The sequence below is a fragment of the Salvelinus fontinalis genome, chromosome 8 (genome assembly GCF_029448725.1).
Source record: "Salvelinus fontinalis isolate EN_2023a chromosome 8, ASM2944872v1, whole genome shotgun sequence".
NCBI classification, from domain to species: Eukaryota; Metazoa; Chordata; class Actinopteri; order Salmoniformes; family Salmonidae; genus Salvelinus; species Salvelinus fontinalis.
In genome coordinates, this window is record NC_074672.1 from 9,247,066 (window position 1) to 9,262,977 (window position 15,912).

The 15,912-nt window shown below is 42.2% G+C and overlaps 1 protein-coding gene across 1 annotated transcript in view; it reads left to right on the forward strand.

The window, feature by feature from the left end:
* LOC129860487 (copine-9-like) overlaps positions 1 to 15,912 on the forward strand; it is a 90,417-nt gene that overhangs the window by 12,034 nt on the left and 62,471 nt on the right. Inside the window, exon 3 of the mRNA XM_055930900.1 lies at positions 14,151 to 14,197. Within this exon, the coding sequence (XP_055786875.1) occupies positions 14,151 to 14,197 (47 nt within the window). The remainder of the gene's footprint in view (positions 1 to 14,150; positions 14,198 to 15,912) is intronic.

Consider the following 15,912-nt stretch of genomic DNA (forward strand, 5'->3'; position numbering starts at 1 on the left):
ATGTTCATTCAAATGATGTTATCTGATGTGGCTCATGTATTTTGTTTAATAGTTGAGTTGAATCAACAAATCACAGCACATATTGATGGGTACACATCTTGCTTTTACTTCCTGCTTTGCTTCTATCCACCTCATTTTTAAAATGTTGCTGTGGGCACAGCCAAACAACGACAGTGATGGATTCGACTTCCATTCTGCAGTTCTCCTGTGGCAAACTTGCCAGAGTAAATAATTTGAAGGAGTCCACTTATAGAGTATTCAAGTCATGTAAACAAGTACAAGTGTAAATGTATAAGTGTAATTTTATATTTATTTCATTCAAGTTTGCTAATGTTAGCTAGGCCTACTAGTAGGCTACTTCTGTTGTCATAATAACATTAGTTGTGTTGCGTCAGTTAAGTGCCATCCACCAAGCCAATAATGATAACTATACCGAACAAAAGTATAATCGCAACATGCAACAATTTTAATCAGTTTCAATTCATATCAGTAAATCAGTCAATTGAAATAAATAAATTAGGCCCTAATCTATGGATTTCACATTGGAATACAGATATGCATCTGTTGGTCACAGATACCTTAGAAAATTTGGGCCTCAGATTGGGTTCGTCACGGCATCTCTATGCATTCAAATTGCCATCGATAAAATGCATTTGTGTTCGTTGTCTGTAGCTTGTGTCTGCCCGTACCATAACCCCATCGCCACCATGGGGCACTCTGTTCACAATGTTGACATCAGCAAACCGCTCGCCCACACAACGCCATACACGTGGTCTGCGGTTATGAGGCCGGTTGGAATTATCTAAAATGACATTGGAGGCGGCTTATGGTAGAGAAATTAACATTCAATTCTCTGGCAACAGCTTTGGTGGAAGTTCCTGCAGTCAGCATGCCAATTGCACGCTCCCTAAAATGTTTAGACATCTGTGGCAAAGTGTTGTTACAAAACTGTACATTTTAGATTTACCTTTTATTGTCCACAGCACAAGGTGCACCTGTGTAATGAGCTTGCTGTTTAATCAGCTTCTTGATATGCCACACCTGTCAGGTGGATGGATTATCTTGGCAAAGGAGAAATGCTTACTCAGGGATGTAAAGAAATTTGTGCATTTGAGAGAAATAAGCTTTTTGCGCATATGGAACATTTCTGGGATCTTTTATTTCAGCTCATGAAACATTGGACCAACGCTTTACATGTTGCGTTTATATTTTTGTTCAGTGTATAATGATAAACTATAGGCTACATACAGTAACTGCCTTAATTAATGTTTCTGGACCCCAGAAAGAATAGCTGCTGCCTAGGCAGCACCTAATGGGGATCCCTAATAAATCAAACCTCTGGTATTGACTTTTTTTTGTTCACCTGAAATTATGCTTAAGTAATAATAGTCTACTTGTTATTAAGATGTCTAACCTTTACTTATGAGTTAGCTTACTTGTACACTTTGAAATTATATGAAAACGAGTGTTGATCCTTTGAAGTAAAGTGTTTAAACATTTAATTGTTTTAATTGTTAACTTAAAACTATTACTCAGGATGAACTAGTGTCAATGTTGATTAATCACAGATCACAATCCTGCAATAAGGAGGGGAAGGGAATCTGTCTTTAATTTGAATTTCTGTTTCTGTGTTGTATTTTCAAATGAACATGACCTTTTTGTTTAGTTGAAAACTCTCCAGTTAGTTTTATTTGTTTGTCAATCTTTCTCAGGATATCAGCCATGTGAACCCATTTTGCAGCTGATAATGGCAGTCAACGGCAATGTAGCCATAGGCCTACAGCAGTGGTTCTCAACTCTAGTCCCCGGGTACCCCAACAGCACACATTTTTGTTGTAACCCCGGACAAACATACCTGATTCAAAACATACACACAGCTGCTACTACCAAGTTCCATGCCAGATACTGAGGTCTGAGTGGCACTTGGATGTGCCACTGTGATTATGAAGATTGTTTGCCTAAGACTACCACAACAATTACATTGTCTATGCTAAATGTGCTTAAATTGTAAAAGAAAGAATAGTTAGCTATAAAAAAATAAATGTTTTCAATGGGGCAAGGCAAAGCAGGGATGACAGACAAAAAAAAATTCATTTCACCCATACAACAATATAAGTTATTATTAAAGTACGGTACGTTTCTATTATAATAAACAATAGTATTTTACATGTTGTTGTAAATTATTGTGAAACCCTTCATTGGTTTAAGGGGGCACTTTTGTCATGACGACAAGGAGAAGTTGTTCTCTACTGAAATGGCACAACAGAATCATTCAGATTGACCAAGGCACAGCACATGACAACCATTTTGTCTAACTGAGTGTCACGCCCTGGCCTTATTATTCTTTGTTTTCTTTATTATTTTAGTTAGGTCAGGGTGTGACATGGGGAATGTTTATGTTTTGTTGTTTTGGGTGTTTATTTGGTAAAGGGGTTAATGGGTGTAGTATATGGTTTTGTGTTGAGTGTAGATGTTTAGCATTGTCTATGGTGGTTAGTTATCTAGGAGAGTCTATGGTTACCTGAATGAGTTCCCAATTAGAGACAGCTGATTTCGGTTGTCTCTGATTGGGAGCCTTATTTAGGGTAGCCATAGGCTCTCATTGGTTGTGGGTAATTGTCTATGTAAGAACGTTAGTAGCCTGTATGTTTGTGCACAACGTTTGTAGCTTCACGGTCGTTTTGTTGTTTTGTTAAAGTGTTTTTGTGTCGTGTTCATCTTCGTGTTAAAATAAAAGAAGATGGCTTATTTTCCAACTGCTGCATTTTGGTCCGTTAATCCGCCACACGATCGTGACACTGAGGGACGTCTCCTTTCATATCTGGAAAATAATGAGGTAGTAGAAGTAGAAACTGATGCTGCTGCAGAATTGCTCATCTTCACGGTGGGAATCCACTCGATATGGGTGTCTTGATAGAGTTCAGCTGGTGAACCTACAGTACATAAACAAATACAAAGTACACTTGATGTTAAAATATCCCTTCCTAAGGTCACCTATACCATCAGGGCTCTTGAATGTTTGGTTGTGTTTAATTCATTCAGCTATTTTAGTGTCATATAAAGATTACATCTGTTGTAATGGGAACATCTGGGAACAACCAATAGTCAACACAGCAGGTTGTCCTATCCTATTGAGGCCTTTGTACTATGCTGTAATGTCCGTACATTTGACCTCCTTATGAATAAAGTTCTACACAAATTATCATTGGATGAGTGCGACTGGAATTTTTTGGGACAATAATGTCCTCTTCCAGGCTAGATGGACGTCATATTGTACCATTTGTGTCTCCCCTTTTCGTGGGCCTAGATTAGATAGTTGCATTGAAGACAAGGTCGTTTTTATTTATCTGTTTGTCATTGTCAGTAGAGTAGGCCCAGGCTACCCCTTGATTTGTCGGTTAAAAAAGATTCTGCTAACGTCTCCAGTCATAAAAAGTGTAGTAGAATTATGAAATGTGTTTATCAAAGGCCACATTTTTTGAGAGCAAAGGAAAGAAAAGAGACGTCTCTGATATAGCCTATAGGTCTATGCCACTAGACGATCAGCCATGCATGGTGAGTAGATCGAGTTATATTAATAGCCTAATAAATTATGACTATCCAATCTGCTTATCACATTAGGAATAGTAGGAATAAATTTGTATGCAAATGATAGATGCATGCATTGCTTTACTATAAAGTTGTATTTTTATGGTGAGAGTGATGCATGCTAGACTACAAGCTATTTAGCTAGCTAATGTTGGCTAACTTAGTCTTGTTGTTAACACCTGGTTAGCAAAACAGCTAACAGCTAAACTCAAAATTGATCAGACTGACCAGTGATGAAGTGATCGGTGTAGACCCTGTACTGACAGGGTTCAGGTCTTTACAGGCAAAAATGTTTCTTCACTTTTCTGACAGTTCTCGAGTATTATTTCCTTGGTTTTTCATGATTGCGGGTAATCTGTAAAAAATATTTCTTTCCCTCTTATTTCCCTCTTGTTTCCCTCTTGTCACAGAAATTCCCTCTACACAGAAATTGACCATGGTGATGAATCAACTAGTTTTTGGCACTGTTATTGTGCAGCTTTGGGTAGCCACTCAGCTGTTGTTGGAAGACTTGATGCAGTGGTCTTCCAACATAGCCACCAATATGGCCGTACGTCACCTGGCAACCCTCTATGGCAGTGGTCACCAACCTTTTCTGAGTCAAGATCACTTTCGCAGTCAAAAAGCAAGCCGAGATCAGCGCTCAGATGTTTTTTTAACATTACAAGTCAGAGATTTCCCAGTTCCAAGTTCTCAGTTGTTTTTAACTTGGCATTTGTCTCGGAGGAGGGAGGGAGAGAGCAGCAGATGGTCCGCCTCTCACGGTCTCTTCCTTTCCTCCGGTGAGACTGACCAGAGACACCGTCTTCCACCTGATGGGGAATCTCGAGTTGCACCGCATCCGCATCATGCACAAATTCATGTTGTTCCTATGACCAGAGAAAATGAAATACTCCTAAATATTAAAATAGACAAGATGAGCTGCTAATAATAATACAAACGCAGAGCTATCAAGACACGTGGACAAGACTACTAATTCATAGTAGCTGCAGCGCGAGTGGAAGTACGAAGAAGCGCGTTTTGTAATAGTGTTGACAATGCACCAGCTCTTTGCTGTATTCTTTGACAGTCTCTCTCTGGTCATGGTAAGTGTTAAGAAAAAAAATGTAGGCTAGTATCAAACTTAACCTGGAAGCTGTAGGCACTGATGATTTAACCTATCCGATTGGCCAGCACAGTAGGCACATTCCACTGCCAGATAGGTGGAGTTTGTCTTTTCAGACATATTAAAAGGTTCAAAATGGGAACACTTTGCCTACTCAGTGCGCAGGGCTTCTGAATCAAGCGGGCTCCCGAGGCACGCAGCGGTCTAAGGCACTGCATATCAGTGCAAGAGGTGTCACTACAGTCCCTGGTTTGAATCCTGGCTGTATCACATCCGGCCGTGATCGGGAGTCCCATAGGGCGGCACACAATTGGCACAGCGTTTGGTGGGGTAGGCCATCATTGTAAATAAGAATTAGTTTTTAACGGATTTGCCTAGTTAAATAAAGGTTAAGTAAAAACATGTAAACATTTAAAAATAAATAAAGTGCACCTACCGCCAACTGCGCAACACAAATATTTTTAAAAAGGAGCGCAAGCCTTTATCGTTGGCTTTTTTACAGAAGTGTTTGGTGATCTACTAGAAAGGTTATCGCGATCGACTGGTTGGTGACCACTGCTCTATGGGTACACACGCAATGGCCGCCAGTCCACCCATTATGCCATCAGTGACTTGAATCGGGACTCCCGTTTACTTTATTCTATTTCTATGCCAGCACATGCAGTCAGTAGCGGAGGAGAGGAGAAAATGTGCGTCTTACAAAAAACGCTATTCAAACGGTTATTATGGTAACCACAGTTATTTGGCTAACCAACAACCATCATCCAAAATTCCATGAGCGTCACAGCCCTAGGCATACACTTAACCCAAGCATGGAATTTGCTCTTCCAAATTCCTCTAATTGACTTAAATCCATTCTGCGTTGTGATTGCTTCTTAGAGGAGTTGGGATCCCGAAAATAAAATTGAGTTCCAAGTATAATCTCTTTCATTGGAATGAGATATACATAATGTGGTTTGAGATATTTGATGTTATTGTTTGAGAGCTCTTCACTGTACTGTATATTGCTCGTACTTGTCCCATTGTACTTCCTTGCATTTAAAAGGCCTCATTTATGATATCACTTTCATCTCTGTCCAAACTAGTTAATCACTATGACAGTCAAGAACGAGTCAAAGCTTTAAAGGAACAGTGTTGAGATTTTTCTCTTTATTCCACGTCAGGGACCACAAACAGCGTTTGTCAGCTACCTGTTGGTCCATTTTGGAACGAGTCATTTCTATAACAATGATTTAAAGATTTCTCATTTTGCATATTGTAAATTGGCCAGAATGAGTCAATTGCTTTTAATTGCTTACAAAAGCTGATCTGTATGACTCAAGTAATTGGACTCCCACACTGATGCAGAACCGCCAGCCTCTTGAATATGAAGGGAGTAGGCAGTGTGGAAAACCCTATTGCCCCCAATATGCATGACCACCTCAGTCCATTTAGAAGGTAAGCGACCCAAGGACTGCTTCCCTGCTGAGATCCTTGCCCAAAATAAATTAAAGGTAATATAAGGAGGTCCAGTACTGTATTTGTTTCCTATCACAAACCTATAATTCAATTCATTAAGTTATACACTCTGATCGAAGCTTGGAAACGCTAGTCCCTGTAGCGTGAGTCGATTTGAGATGGTAATGATCTGCGTTCATTTATTAAATCTTATTAAGTCACTCAAGGTGCTTTTCAAAAGGTCATATTTGAAATTGTAGTGAATAGGTCTCCCCTGCAGATTAATATAAAATCTGCAATTTCACCCACACAGACTCTGTCATTCATCTCTGTTTTGCATGGCTCTTGTAAGTGGGAATAAAGCTTTTATGAAACTGAAGGGTGCAGGCATGGTAATTTATATTTATAAAATTTATATTGACTCCTCCACTCTTAGAAACATCACTCAGCTATAATGTACCCTTTCTAGCCACCTACTGTCACGTCCTGACCATAGTTCTTATGTGTTTTGCTTGTTTTAGTGTTGGTCAGGACGTGAGCTGGGTGGGCATTCTATGTTGTGTGTCTAGTTTGTCTGTTTCTGTGTTCGGCCTAATATGGTTCTCAATCAGAGGCAGCTGTCAATCGTTGTCCCTGATTGAGAATCATATATAGGTGGCTTGTTTTGTTTTGGGATTTTGTGGGTGGTTGTTTCCTGTGTCAGTGTTTGTGCCACACGGGACTGTGACGGTTAGTTCGTTTAATATTGTGTATAGTGTCTTATCTTCGTGTATATTAAATCATGGAAACATACCACGCTGCACATTGGTCCTCCGATCCTTCTCGCCTCTCCTTGTCCGAGGAGGAGGAAGAGCTAGACTGCCGTTACACCTACACCACCCTTTCATTGTCAGCCTTACACTACCGTTCAGTATTTTTTTCCTAAACATCAACTTCAATATACTCTCCTGCAACCCACCTCACCCAATGTGGAATGCTATTTTCTAAAGTATTTTTCTGCACTTTCGAACCGGATTCCCCCAACAGAAGCTAGCCAGCATAACTAGCTACTAGCTAGTAGTCAGCTCACCACTGTTAGCGGTCATCAGCTAACCTCTAGTTAGGAAATCTCTCGCCAGTTTGCACAACGCGATTCAAACCAGAACATACCAGACTTATTTTCTCTCCATATTCCTGGATTCCTACCGCAAGCTCTGAACCTTTTCACCTGGATCATCGCAGCTAGCCAGCTGCAATCCGAGTTGCTACTCCTGGCTAACGTCTCTGTCCCGAAGCAAGCACCAATTAGCCTGGAGCTAGCCGATGCTAGGCCCATCTCCCGGCTAGCTGAAGAGGTCCATCAGCCACTCCTTGGGCTACAAAACATATTATGGACCGCTTTTACTACATAAAATCCTGCTAATCCATTACGACTGGACTACTGACGTAATCTGCCCGAGGGTTCTTTTTGCAACAGGCCCCTCTGTCGCGACGTCCCCTGAATGCCCATCTGCTAGCCGCGGCCCGCTAGCTGAATAGGTCCATCAGCCAATTTCTTGGGCCATTATACCTATTTTGCCAATTGGACTGGGCAGCTTTACTACACGGAAACCTACTAATCCTTCACGGCTGGTCTGCCGATGGAACTGCACGAGGAGGCTACAACAGACTTCTTCAACAGACGCTCAAGGTCCTAAACGATATCATAACTGCAATCGATAAGAGACAATACTGTGCAGCCGTATTCATCGACCTGGCCAAAGCTTTTTCAAACAGAAATTTGCATCCTGTAGCACAAACTCAAAAAAGTTATTGGACACTGTAAAGTCCATGGAGAATAAGAGCACCTCCTCCCAGCTGCCCACTACACTGAGGCTAGAAAACACTGTCACCACCGATAAATCCACAATAATTGAGAATTTCGATAAGCATTTTTCTATGTCTGGCCATGCCTTCCACCTGGCTACCCCTACCCCGGTCAACTGCCCTGCACGCCCCACAGCAACTCGCCCAAGTCTCTCCCATTTCTCCTTCACCCAAATTCAGATAGCTGATGTTCTGAAAGAGCTTCAAAATCTGGACCCCTACAAATCAGCTTGACAATCTGGACCTTCTCTTTCTAAAATGATCTGCCAAAATTGTTGCAACCCCCAAAGATTGGAAAGCTGCCGCGGTCATCCCCCTCTTCATAGGGGGAGACACTCTAGACCCAAACTGCTACAGACCTATATCTATTCTACACTGCCTTTCTAAGGTCTTCGAAAGCCAAGTTAGCCAACAGATCACCGACCATTTTGAATCCCACCGGTATTCTCCGCTATGCAATCTGGCTTCCGAACTGGTCATGGGTGCACCTCAACCATGCTCAAGGTCCTAAACGATATCATAACTGCAATCGATAAGAGACAATACTGTGCAGCCGTATTCATCAACCTGGCCAAGGCTTTCGACTCTGTCAATCACCACATTCTTATCGGCAGACTCAACAGCTGTCACGATCGTTATAATGAATGGACCAAGGCGAAGCGTGCGTAGAGTTCCACATGTTTATTTAAATGAAACTCCCAGAAAACAATAAAGTTAGAGACAACGATAAACAGCTGCCTCTGATTGGAAACCATACCAGGCCAACATAGATATATAAAAACTCCGGACCGTGGATCGTTGCCGGGGACTCCGGACCGTGGATCGTCGCCGGAGGCTCCGGACTGGGAACCCTCGCAGGAGGTTCTGGACTGGGAACCCCCGCTGGAGGCTCTGGACTGCCGACCGTCGCAGTACAGAGCTTCCGGCGACAGTACCCAGTCCAGAGCTACCGGCGACAGGACCCAGTCCAGAGCTTTTGGCGACAGTTGTTCTATGTTTAGTTGCCTGTCTGCACTATCCATATAGCTTCACGATTCGTTTTGTTATTTTGTTATTTTGTTAGTTTGTTCAGTGTTCATTCGTTAAAATAAATAAGAAGGTACGCATACCACGCTGCGCCTCCTCCTTACAACGGCCGTGACAGGAACAAAGACACAGCATGTCCCTCTGCAATTACAGCCTTGCTCTGAGTTCACAAAGTTTATTTTCCAGCGATTGGACATTAGCCATCAGGATACTAGTAAGAGGAGGAGGTGTAGCCCATCTTGTCAGCCTAGCTTTTGTCTTCCTCTGCCTTTGGTCATCTCGGGCAGGAGCAACAAGTAAGCCCGCAGTGCGGGAAACAAAGGAGTGGATGTAATATTCCAGATCTGGGAGGCTGAGAGATAAATGTATAGCTTCCGATTCATGTTCCAAAAGTGTTTGTCAGTCATAGGAAATGATTGTGCAAACATTCTGAGCAAACAAGGTAATAATTAATGCAAAAAGAGCAATAAAAAAAGCTAGGTCGAGCAGGTGCCTCAGTGCCCCAGGTTCTACTGTAGATACCATGTTTTTTTCTAAGCGTGTAAGATTGATTGAATTTAATTTCAGTTCACCTGGTTACCCGGTCCTGAAGCCAGAGTAGAAAAGTTGGCGTGCAGCTCCTTTTGATTTGACTGTGCACTTTCCCACCAGATGGGGTATCCTCTACCAGTCACATTCCATAAAGCAGACTATCCGTCTGATGCTGGGAGCCAAGCTATGGGTTTCTCTCATCTGTCCCCAAATTTAGATTAATCTGAAGGAGTACTAGTTTCTCTCTCATCCTGGAGGATTCCTATAGCACGGGGATACACTTCTCTTCTCAGAATGATTCCCTCCATGTTGTGGATCAAACTTTAATGGCTGTTTCTGTAAGGCACCCCCGATATCCACTGAAGCTGTTTACTTTGTTGACTGGGAAATATCTGACAGAGTAAAAAATTTTAATGGGCTGCATTGCTAGGCGCTAACTAATGCTCCATCAGGCCCTGTAGCATTTTGGAATTAGACTATTTTAGTCATTTATTACAGCTTTTCTTTTTACTTAAGAGACAACAGGGCACTACTGGGAGCTCTCATATATCTGCCTTGTCCTGTCTATCTCAATCTCACTTACTTTACCTGGCATGCTGACAAACACAGAGTCAACTTTGGTAGACTTTATTTGGTAGACTTCTTCATTGCACTACCAGTGATTTACATGATCAGAATACCCTTTATTAGCCAAGTCCACAAAGCCAGAACTTGCCTTACTGTGAAGGTGCTGCCAGCTATATGCAATATACAAACAGAATACAGACAGAATATATCATATCAGTACAGGAAACATAAAACATAACATTCTGCAGTATAGGCTGGTGTCAGTGGGAATATACCATTTATAGAGGGGATATCTCTATATAAGCAGAGGGAGGGATGCTGCCATGGTGAATATATACAGTGTTGTGCGAGGTGTACATAGTGTACATGCAGTATAATGCAGATTAGATTACAAGGTGCAGTAATCGGCCCAATTCAAAGTCACATAATCCCTATGAGCCTGATGGCCGGTTGGTGAGGGCCACAGCATGTGGGAAGAAACTGTTCGGGTGTTGAGCGTTTTTGGTCATGATTGACCTAAACCGTCTGCCAAAGCGATGTCTTTGAAAGATGGGGTGTCCGGGGAGGGCAGGGCCGGCGATGATCTTACCTGCATGCTTCCTTATCTTGGAGGTGTGCAGGTCCTTGATGTTGGGCAGGTACAGCCGATGCCCTTCTCCACAGACCGGACGATGCACTGAAGTTTGCCCTTACAGCGGGCAGACGCAGACCTAAACCAGACGCTGAAAGAAGGGGTGAGGATGAGCTCAATGATGGACGTGTAGAACCGAACCAGAATTGTCAGAGAGAGTTTGAGTTTCCTCAACTGGGGCAGATAGCACATTCTCTGCCAAGCCTCCTTGGTCACCTCTGTGATGTTGTCCTCCCACTTAAGGTTGTGGGAGATGATAGTCCCCAGGAATTGTAATGACTTGGCCGTATATTTCTTGAAGCCATTTCTTGAAGTCAACCAACATCTCCACTGTTTTGACTGTGTTGAGTTTCAGGTTGTTGTGACTGCACCAAGCCACCAGACAGTCAACCTCTCCATAGTACTTGGACTTGTCGTCGTCGGAGATTGACTAGTGTGGTGTCATCAGCAAACTTCAGTAGTTTGACAGATGCGTCGCTGTAGGTGAAGTCATTGGTGTAGAGCGAGTAGAGGATGGGGGAGAGCATGCAACCCTGTGGCGCCCCCGTGCTGGTAGACAGGGAGCCTGAAAGATGTTTTCCCATCTTAACATGCTTTGTTATCTTGGTGAGGGAGTCGGTGAGCCACCGGCAGATGGAGTCCGAAATGTTCAGCTTGGTGTGTTTGTGCTGTAGCAGGTCCAAAATGATTGTGTTGAACGCTGAGTTTAAGTCCACAAACAGTATTCTCACGTATATCCTTGGATTGTCGAGGTGTTGAAGGATGTAGAGAAGCCCATGTTGAAGGCGTCGTCCACAGACCTATTGGCTCTGTAGGCGAACTGCATGGGGTCAAGGAGGGCGTCGGTGGTGGTTTTGAGATGGAACAGGACCAGGTGCTCAAAGGTTTTCATGAGCGCTACAGGTCTGTAGTCGTTCAGGCCGGTCAGCTTTTGTTTCTTCAGGAATGGGATGATGGTGGAGGATTTGAAGCGGGCAGGTACAGTGCATAGTTCTAGAGACTGATTGAATATGTGCTTGAAAACGGGAAAGCTGGTCAGCACAGTTCTTTAGTGTGGCTGAGGAAATCCGGTCTGGACCTGCAGCCTTCTGAAGAACTTGTTCACCTCCTTTTCTGTGATGACAAGGAGGAGGGCAGTCTGGGGTAGGCTAGAGGGAGGGAGGGAGGGAGGGAGGGAGGGAGGTGACAGGGAAGAAAGTAGTCAGTGGGGGAGTGCGGGGAGGGAGAGTCCAGATGGCTGAGGGTGTTGTCAGCTGAGGACCAAGATAGCTGAGGAGACTCTTGATGGCTGAGGGCTCTTTGTGATTCAAAACGACATTAGAACTCCTTAGAACTCATTCAGAGACCCTTCCAGACAGACAAGCAGTCGTTGGTGGCGAATTGTTGTAACGACTTTTGGCCACTTTAATCTCCTTGTTGTGCAGCAGTTTAGCAGTTATATATTTCTCTTTGTTGTTGCTCCTATGTGTCACCTCTTTGGCTGAGTGCAGTACTCTGAGTTCAGCAGTGAACCAGAGTTTGTCGGTGTTGAATTTGAAAAAAGTGCTGGATGGAATTCCATTTTCCTCACAGACACTGATGTAAGATGTGACACTGTCTGTGTAATTGTGAATGTTGGTGTTTTCATCTTTAAAAATGTCCCAATCAGTGTAGGCCAGGCAGCCCTTTAACTCCTCTATGGCCTCACTAGTTTATTTCCTCACTGTTTTCTTAACAGGCTTGGTGGGTTTCAAACTTTGAAAATGTTCAATGATGTTCACTATGCCCTGGATAGGAAGGTGCATTGTTTATCTGTTTTCATAGACTTGACACTGTGGACCATAATGTCTTGGTGCAGAGATTGAAGTGTGTTGTGATTACTGGTCAAACCTGTCAAATCGAACCCAGATGACACTGTTCTCTATTCAAGTGGCAGCAGTTTGGCTTTTGAAAAAACAAAAACATCATTCAACATAATTTGTACGATTTGTAGCTCGTTCTGAATTCCTCTAAAACAAAATGCATTGTATTTTCCAATACTAAATTCTCAGAAAACCATGTAATTACTACCTTGGAAGGACGTTCTATAGAGCAAGTGTAGGTGGATGACAAGTTGAGCTCCACCACCCATATAGAGAACTTAAACTGCGTATTGGGTTTTATTCCCGGCACAAAGTTAGTTTTTCCTTTGCTGCCAAAAAGGAGTTGATTCATTGTACTTTTCTCTCTGTATTGGACTATGGTGATACTATTTATGTTGCAAGCCTCAAGCTCTACACTGAAAGCTCTTGACTGTGTATCATGCAGCCCTTTTGTCACCAATCAGAGATGTCTAACTCACCATTGTGATCTCTACTGTGCTGTTCGGTGGACATCACTAGCAACACGCAGGCTCAAACACTGGTACATTCTTATTTATAAGCCCATTTTAGGAAAGTTGCCATTTTGTCTCTCCTCTCTTCTAGCTCGAAATGAAAACACATACAAGCTCAGATCTCAATCTTGTTTTTGACTAAGAGTCCCGAATGTTTTAACCGAACAGGGAAAAGGTCATTTCATTACTCAGCCCCCTAGTCTTGAAATTGTGTTCTGGAGTTCAAAGCATAAATAGATGAACAGGTTGTTGAGACATGTACTGTAAATGTTTCTAGTTGTCACCCGATGTCACTATTTTGCGTTGCCTTATGTAAGGAAGCATGTTGTTTTACTACACACACACACACACACACACACACACACACACACACACACACACACACACACACACACACACACACACACACTGTTTGTTTCCTGTTGTATTTGTGCTGTTGCCAGTGTCTTCTGTCTGTGTTGTCCATTTGGTCTTACATATTTTATTTTATTTTTTAACCCCCGCCCCTACAGGATATTTTTTTCTTAATTGACTTGCCTGCTTAAATAAAGTTTAAATAACATTTTTTTTAACCTATTATCCAAGGGATTTTGCTCTCTAGTGTGGCATTTCACAAGTGGTTTGTATCTGGGCAGCTCGTCGGCATAATCGTTGCCAAAGTGGTTTCTAGTTGCATTAGCTAGCAAAAATCCTCAGCGTGACAAACCTACCATGAGTGCAGTGAACAGCATCTACAAATACAGTAACGTTGCCAAGGTACCCGTACACTTGCCCTGATGCTGTTATCTCAATGTTCTTAATTGGTCATTAGAAGAGATCCTTTTTTAATTGCCTGCACGAAGTCAGAGCGAAGTGGATTATACCGCTAATGCCCAAAATTCAACCGCTGATGAGCTGTTTTAAATGAATGTGACCAACCTGAACCTATTCTACCAAATTAGTTTTCTCTTCTAAGTTAATGTTTTGACATTTTGGTTTTAGTTTGTTGAAGACTGGCCCATTATTGAATACTCTACATTCAGAAGTTCTCTTATGGCCTTCTTTTAACTCTGTCTCTTTCAATGCAGTGGTTGTGCTGTATGTTCAGGGTATCGGGACCAAAGAGTGGATGGAGGTGAGTGGGAAATTAAGTTCTATTTTCAGCTTTTTGCATTTTCGTCTTTAGTCACTGTTCTGCTAACTTACAGGTTCTGATTTCTATGATTGGGGGGAAATGTAAGAACCCTCCGGACTGAGACTCATGTTGTTCCATCTTCTTCTTTTCCCACTGGTCATAAACTGGTTGAATCAACGTTGTTTCCACGTCATTTCAACCCCCAAAGAATTGATGTGATGATGTTGAATCAACGTAGAAAACTCTTTGGATTTGCAATAAGTCATCAACATAAAGGCATTTTGTCTTTTTTCACCTAACTTTGAACCTAAATGTGAATCAAAACTAGACTTTGAACTGACACCTATTCCCAGTAGGTAGCTGAGCCACTGACACTGAAATGATTTCCTGATATTATTCTATTCGGATTGTTCCAAAATCACATAAGTATGCCGAAGGTGGTTGCATTTGTATATCAATGAGCAGTATTAATTAGAAAACATTTGAGAAATTAGTGTCACTTGCCCGAATGCCACAAGTCCAAACATCCTGCACTGTCCAGCACATTTCCCTAACTAACTAGTGGGATAAGGCACCACTAGCCATTATCAGTAATTGGCATGGATTTTACCATCCTTCCTATTAGCGTAGAATGGCCTGGGGTAAGAAGCCAACAGGATAAGATAGGTTCAGGTAGTGAACAAGCCACATTTTCCCAAATGTCTAGAGGGGCTCATTAAATATTCACATCTCTCTCTCTCTCTCTCTCTCTCTCTCTCTCTCTCTCTCTCATATATATATATATATATATATATAGCAAGACGTCTTCCACCTGCGTATTCAATGCGAGGGCATAATTATTGTAACGCAATCAGCAGAGTAAACTTCCCATAACCAACTGCAGACATATTTGCACCATTCATTTAGTGAAGACTCACAAGCCAAAGCACCTTGCCTGATTCCCCTTCTCTCTATTTCTGATCACTACCACATACACTGAGACACCAACGCTAAGGGTTGAAAACGATACGCACTTAAGTGTTAGTGTAAACTAAGATTAAAAGGGTGTTGAGTAAATCTATTTGTTTCCTCTGTACTGTAGTGTTGACATACCATAACTAAGACCTCTTAGTTTCAGTCACTTCACAATAATTGAAAGCGTTTCCCCTTTAACAACACAATTTAAATTCTAACATTCCCAGCAGGGCTCCACTACCCGTTAGCCAATCGTATCTCAAAGAACTCCGCCCAAAATAGTACAGGTGGAAGTGTATTATGGGACCTTCCTTGGTCGATCGATACCAGGTAGGCTGGTAGGGTTCCAATAAACTAACCTCCCAGGCCTAATAATGGCTTGGGAGGGACAGAGTTGATAGCTGGAATTATGTGCACTGGGCACTAAGGACATGAGCTGGGTATTGAGGCAGTGCAGGGTGTCTGATTGCCAGGCAGATAACATATGCAGTTATTGCTAGTGAAGTAAACTTTCACATGTTTAGATTTATAGTGACATTGTGTCATTGATTATCAAATGAGTTATACTGTGTGGTGGCTTATTTCTGTATTTACCAAATGAGGAGAAACAAACTTCACACACCAGTCAGAGTTATACTTAAACTACATTTTTAATAATAAGAGCTTTGCAATAGCATTTTGACTTTCAATGGTGCGCCATGTCGAATGAGCCATTGAAAGTGACAACAGAAAATTACAAATATCTTTTATAGCCAAGATAC